The 7,390-nt window shown below is 34.7% G+C and overlaps 1 protein-coding gene across 2 annotated transcripts in view; it reads left to right on the forward strand.

The window, feature by feature from the left end:
• Positions 1-6,890, forward strand: part of MAGT1 (magnesium transporter 1) — a 45,506-nt gene extending 38,616 nt beyond the window's left edge. For both annotated transcript variants that reach the window (XM_005877139.2, XM_014548454.1), the window contains exons 9-10: positions 2,627-2,717; positions 4,836-6,890. In XM_005877139.2, coding sequence (XP_005877201.2) covers positions 2,627-2,717; positions 4,836-4,851 — 107 coding nt within the window. In that variant the 3' untranslated portion in view covers positions 4,852-6,890. The remainder of the gene's footprint in view (positions 1-2,626; positions 2,718-4,835) is intronic.
• The last annotated feature ends 500 nt before the right edge of the window (positions 6,891-7,390 follow it).

Raw genomic sequence — 7,390 nt, forward strand, 5'->3', positions numbered from 1 at the left:
TATGCTCCATACTGTAATTTACTTAACCATTCTGATTTTTTGCTTACATTTAGTTTTTCTCTTTGATTATGATAAAGTCTTTTTTAGTGAATATCATGGTATATTAAGCTTTATCCTCATACTAATATATAAAAAGCCAGGGGCTGTCACGACTGAAACAACCAGATGGAAGACCGAACAGCAGGATGCATGGGGCGACCAAACGACTAAACAGCAGGCTGCATGGGGCGACCAGGCTGGCAGGGGGGGCAGTAAGGGGCGACCAGGCTGGTGGTCGGGGGGAGAAGTTAGGGGCGACCAGGCCAGTGGGGGGAGCAGTTGAGGGTGACCAGGCTGGCAGGGGGGCAGTTAGAGGTGATCAGGCAGGTGAGCAGTTAGGAGCCAGCGGTCCTGGATTGTGGTCGGGATCGGGCCTAAACCAGCAGTCTGACATCCCCCGAGGGGTCCCGGATTGGAGAGTTGCAGGCTGGGCTGAGAGGACCCCCACCCCATGCACAAATTTCATGCACCGGGCCTCTAGTTTCATATTAATATCTTAAGGTAGGGGGAGAAAGGGGTTCTAATATATGTGACAAGAGAAGATTTGACTTTGAGTGGTGAGCACATGGTGCAATATACAGATCTTGCAACATAGAAACCCACACCTAAAACCTATATGTTCAAGTTGTCCAATTTCACGCCCCCCCCCCCTCAAAAAAACAACAATAGCATACGGTAGATTCCTAGAAGTAGAATGACTGTGTGGTTCTGTGTATGAGTGGTTTCAGTTCTCTTGATGTTTTAAACTGATGATGCCAACTTCTTTTCCCAAATGTTACGATAATTTAGATTCCTACTAGCAGTATTTAGGAATGCTTCTTTCACTGTAACTTCATCAGTATTAGGTAACCTTAACAAAGCATGTGCTCATGTGTGTTTATTGTCTAATCAGATAAGGGGGAGATGTTAATATTATTTTGTACTTCTTTGGTTATTAGTGAAATTGAATATTTTCCTAAATGCTTATTAGCTGTTTGTGCTTTTCTTTCTGTAAAACGTCTTTTTGCCATTTATCTATTAGACTCTTAGTCCTTTTCTTATTGGTTTGCATGGACTTTTTATATATTAGAATATTCACACATTGGTATTTGTTGCAAAGAAATGCTAACAATATAGTTTTATTTTACTTAAAAGAAATCAGTTTAAGTGCGAGTTTTTCTTTTACGGTTAAAAGTTAAATGTCATCAAAATTAACCTAGCTAAACCTCACTTTTTCTTCTAAAAAATGATGATGACGTTGGATTTCAAATTTGAAAGATACTTATTTTGCTACATTAAAGTGAATTTTTACATATTAGGAAAACATAACTTATCAATTTTTATTCAGTTAATATGCATCTTTTAATTGCTTGACTTTTTAAAAATTGCCTATTTCTGTATTCATTACTGGAAAAAGGCCATCTGGGTGCTATACTGCTGGCATGAATTTAAGTTGTAAAGCATTTTGGAGACATTAAAATAATCACAATTTGATCTACTTCTAAGATTTTAACCTAATGAAATAATCACAAATAATAATAAAAATTTCATTAGCACTTACTGTGTACCAGGAACTGCCCTAAGTACTTTTAGATATGTTCTGTGAAAAAAGTAGAATACAACATATAGAGTGATACTGTATATATAGGGTATCCCAAAAAATGTATACACACTTTGAAAATGTAATAGAATCAGCTGTTATATGTATTTTACATATGTTTAACTTTTACATTTTAGCTCCTAATCGTATTGTGTGAAAATTAAAAAGGGAAAAAGAATTGTTCTAATATAAGAAAACTAAAATTTGTTTTTATTATTGGCCAATAAGTATATTTCACTCAAGCTTCTACTGCTGTAGCACACATGCTTTCCCACATCCCTGCCTTTATGCTTCGTAGCCAGTCTTAGTCCAGGGACTCAAAGAGTCTCAAGTTATGGGAATCATACTTGAGCATTGTGGGATCAGTATCTGGAGTTAAAGTCATTAACTGCTATGCTAAACCAGAGCATATGAGATTAATGCAAAGAATTTAGGAATCAGGGTTTTCCCCCCTCATTTAAATGAGGCATCCATGTTGAATGAGTTCCTTAAACTGCTTTAGTTAACTTTTGGCCATATGATTTATCTTATACAAAGGTGGTAGTGGGGCGTTGGTTCTGACCAGGTGTTCCTGCATATGCCTGGCAATGTAGTTACTTATGCAGGGTACTTTCATGTGAGACTGTTACAATGTGATCAGATGTCTTTAAGTCAGTATTTATCAATAAAACCTTAAGGGTTTAAAAGGAGTTTAATAAGTAATTTTCTTGTTAATAATAAAACTTTTTAACACTAAATTCTTGATTATCATGGCGTTAAAGGAATTCATTAATTCATACAATTAAATTGCACAACTATGTAAATGAAGCTACTCTATTATATTGTAATAGAACAAATTAAAGGAAAAGGCAGAATCCTGAAGAGAAAAGAATGGGGATGGAAAGTTGAGATTTACCAATAAGTTATAGCTCTTGTTTTTTCACTCTTGAAAGTGTAGACTAAAATGTATGCCCTGGTTCGTCATTACACTTAACATGCTCATTTTACCCTGCTTTTGTTTTTCTACAGTAATGTGTGTGGCTGGTATTGGACTCGTTGTATTATTCTTCAGTTGGTTGCTCTCTATTTTCAGATCTAAATATCATGGATATCCATATAGGTATGATTTACATAGTGATTACCTATATTTACAAAGATCAGAGTTCATGTTGCTTTATAATACTTCTTTTTTTTTTTTTGCTTCTTGCTTGTAAAGCAAAGAGATAGGCTTTAACTTAATTTAGGTTTATATCATATAAAATTAGTTTAATTATATAATGGACAATGATATTTGATTTCTCAGGAGCATCTTTCAGGGTTATTCTAACATCACCTAATTTAATCTAGAAATCTATAAAACACAATAATTAGAACATTTTATGCCATATCTACCGACACAATTCCTTGTGTGCATGCAATACTACCTCTTGAGGGGGAAATTATTATTTTTTTTAATCTTCACCTGAGGATACTTTTTAGAGGGAGGAGGAGGAGAGAGAAAAAGACACATCAATTGGTTGCCTCCCACATGCAACCAAGGTACGTGCCCTTGACCAGGAATTGAACCTGTGGCCCTTCGATCTGAGAGCTGATGCTCTAAGCACTGAGCAAAACAGGCCAGGGCAAGGGGATAATTATTTTTAAATGTTTTTGAAGACTTTTTACCTCTACTTTTCAGGGCTCTTTATGCCATAAACAGAACATTTGATGAAAATCCAGTTTGTAGACAGTGTACGAAAGAGTGTGTAAGAACATCTTGAAATCTTCATAGAGATCTCTCAGGCTCAGGAAGGAAATTACTCTCCTGGTTATAAGTTCTCGATTTTACTCTGTTAATAGCCAAGAGAAATGTACATAATTAGGATTGTTGTAATTTAGTTTAATTTTATAACCTGAGTGCCAGTTACTATAATTCCTATTCTTTTTTATTATTTTTTTAAATATATTTTATTGATTTTTTACAGAGAGGAAGGGTGAGAGATAGAGAGTTAGAAACATCGATGAGAGAGAAACATCGATCAGCTGCCTCCTGCACATCTCCTACTGGGGATGTGCCCGAAACCCAGGTACATGCCCTTTACCGGAATCAAACCTGGGACCTTTCAGTCCGCAGGCCGACGCTCTATCCACTGAGCCAAACCGGTTTCGGCTCCTATTCTTTTAATACAACATTTTCCTGTTGTATAAATGATTATGAACACCAAAGGTAAAGTATATCAAATGATATTTTTAAACCTAAATTCAATCTTTATATTTTAACTCAACTTTTTAGTATATAATTTTGAACAACTCCCTAGTTGATTCATTATATTGTGACATTCTTAGATGCCTTTTAATCAATGAACAACATAAATTAATCTTGCATTTTTTTCTTGCAAACTTATTTAAGACTAAAACCTATTAGGTCTTTGGGGTTTTTTTGTTTTTTTAAAAAATATATATTTTATTGATTTTTTACAGAGAGGAAGGAAGAGGGAGAGTTAGAAACATCGATGAGAGAGAAACATCCATCAGCTGCCTCCTGCACAACCCCTACTGGGGATGTGCCCGCAACCAAGGTACATGCCCTTGACCAGAATCGAACCTGGGACCCTTCAGTCTGCAGGCCGACGCTCTATCCACTGAGCCAAACTGGTCAGGGCAGGTCTTTGATTCTTGACTTATAACCTCCCAACTTTATACTTTCATTGTTCTGTGTAAGTATATTTTAAAATAATTTCTACTCTGTAGAATACTAACTGGGATACAAGGGTAATTTTGCTGGGACTTCTGTTACTTATTTGATCATCATGATTAATTCAATTATTAATTGGTGTCTATCTTCAGGATATATTTTTTAAAATATTTTTATTGATTTCAGAGAGGAAGGGAGAGGGAGAGAGAGATAGAAACATCAGTGATGAGAGAGAATTACCGATCGGCTGCCTTCTGCACACCCCACACTGGGATTCACACGCCCTACACTGGAGATTGAGCCATGACCTTCTGGTTCATAGGTCGACGCTCAACCACTGAGCCACGCTGGCCGGGCTCTTCAGGAGATATTTTAACTTGAAGTTATATCTATTACATTTTCTCCTAAGACTACCTCAGTATCTGAGGGTTTCTCACTTTTTGTTATCGATACTCAAAGTTTATTATACATACACCCAAACATTCTTTGCTCTGTTAAAATCAAGATATTTAAAGCCTACTTTTATTTCAGAGACTAATAGATTGGTATATATTTTTGTTTCAGCTTTCTGATGAGCTAAAAAGGATCCCAGAGATATGTAGACACTGGAGTAATGGAAATTGAAAAATGAAAAAGTGTATGAAAAGAAGAATGCAATTTGTGTATTTTGTATTACCTCTTTTTTTTCAAGTGATTTAGTTAATCATTTAACCAAAGAAGATGTGTAGTGCCTTAACAGCAATTTCCTATCATAATCATGAAGTATTTGGATACAATTTTCCTCTTTACCTTCCCTTCCCAGTGAACTTTATGGAATCTTTAATTTAGTAGTATTAAGAATTTTATGAAAAGTTCAAAACTATGACTTCATCTTAATTAGAACAAGGTTCAAAACTACTTTAGTTAACTTTTGGCCATATGATTTTATCTTATCCAAAGGTGGTAGTGGGGGGTTGGTTCTGACTAGGTGTTCCTGCATATGCCTGTTACAGATAACTACATCAGGAATCCAATGTTAGCTTTTCCATTTTTGCATGGATGTGTATACTTTTGCACATCTTTCCTTTCCGGCAGAGAAGTCATATGTGCTATGTGGTCTTCTGAAAATAGAATACTATTCTTCAGAGTACATGTCTAGCTTTTAGAAAAAGACTAGCCAGTCCTCCTCCTCCATCTTTCCTATTGAAATACAGTGCTGACTGTCAATGCTTCCTGGTGGCTGTAGATGTTAAAAAAAAGTATCTCTAAGTACAGGATTATGATTTCTGCATAAGTATGGAAGTAACTACCTTGTATTTGGAAAGATTTCAGGTTCATTCTGTCTTCCTAGTTTTATTTAAGGTGGCCCACTCTATAATAAAAATGTAGCATAGTGCTAAAAATCAGTGTAACTTAAAAATTGTCTAAAATGTTTCTGCAAATTAGAGATTGTCACTTATTTCATTTGTACCTAAGAGAAAAAATAGATTTATCTGGTTAACTTGATTACTGTATTACAGTTACAAAATATTTTAATAATCCTTGTGTTTAGGAAAAGAACTCCCCTAGGTTAGAAAAAGAAGGTTACAAAATAATTGTTATTGCCTGTGATAGAAACTAAATGTTTCTTGAAAGCTATTCTGTTTTTGCTATTATTTTAGCCTTTATTCTCCACTTTAAGTGGAGAAACAAAGTAAACATTTAAAAGGATTTTGTTTCAATTTTGTCTTTTTTTTGTCAGTGGAAATAACCAAATGTGCTAAAGAAATTTCTGTGAAGAATGAAAGTTGATTGTTATCATTAGATCTAGTTATAATCTTCCCACAGTTATGAAGAGTATACTGAAATGACACTATTATGGAGATACGAGAATTATGATTGAGAAAAAATTTTAAAGAAACTTCAGAAGTATTGAATCAAAATAATACTGTGATTGCCTTCTACTATTTACTATCTAATAAGCCTTTCAGGTGATCTAGAAGTCTTATATAATAGAGGTTTGCAGAAAGAGATGGATATAATTGTCTAAGAAGAAATGTTTCATGTAGGGTCTTTTTGTGTGTTTTTATTAGAATTGGTGGGTGGAGGGTTATAGTCAACCTTTTACTCTTTAATGGAGCCACTTTTTGTTAGTTACTCCCCTATAAATTTTGTGATTCTGGATACCTTATCTGCTGTTCTTTTACTTGTCTCAGGCCAAATAAATTCATGCTGTGATTTCTATGAGACTTGTATTAAGATGCCCTGATTTGTATAGACTGACCAGGAGAATACTACTGCCATGTAATCTGTATAGCTCCAGATACTTTGCCATGAGCATTGAAATAATGACAGTTTTGTTGCATTTGTTTTATCTCCCTTAAGAGCACATTCTTTTTCTGTAAGGAGAAAAGTTGCATTCTGGCTAAAATCTGTAGAAAGCAGGTTTACTACACTTAGAATAGTGTTAACTTTGTGAAAATTTTGAAATTAGCTTTCATCTGAAGTGCCTTAGGCTCTTTACTTTTCTAGTAATGGTTTAAATATTATTTGTTATACATTTTAAAAATACTATTCAAAATGACACATTGTAGTGGCAAAGATAACCAAATGTCTGGCTGTTTGCTTTTTGACCATATCAATAAACTTTTACAATCTAAATTCTGAGTTTTTTTTTATTAACATCGAAAGAGGGGTGAATTTAAAACTCTAAACTAGTATTGTAATATTAGGATATTCCATTTTGAAAATACAGTTAACTTTCTTATTGTCCTAATGACAAGTGAATTTGATGGCCAAAGGAAATTCTAGGTTAAGTTGCATTCTTCTAGGATTCCATATATTATCCTTCATTAGTGTTGTCACCCATTAGATTAGTCAAAACAGCCAAGATAAGTAGATGAATAGCTGTTTTCAATGGTTGATCTAGCTTTTGTCCCAGTCGGTAAACACTGTGACTAGTTAATTCCCTTTTGGTACTAAATAATTGATTTGAAACAGTTACCCAGACAGATTATCAAGTTATATGATACTGGACAACATTTGCAAACATGGAGTAGAAACACTGGACAGGAAATAAACAGACCTGGCTTTTAAATAACTTTTAGGCTTTACTCTGTTTCTGTCTAGGTATGTGACCATAGGCAAATCACTTGAACCTC

Source organism: Myotis brandtii, unplaced genomic scaffold, assembly GCF_000412655.1.
Source record: "Myotis brandtii unplaced genomic scaffold, ASM41265v1 scaffold509, whole genome shotgun sequence".
Taxonomy (NCBI): domain Eukaryota; kingdom Metazoa; phylum Chordata; class Mammalia; order Chiroptera; family Vespertilionidae; genus Myotis; species Myotis brandtii.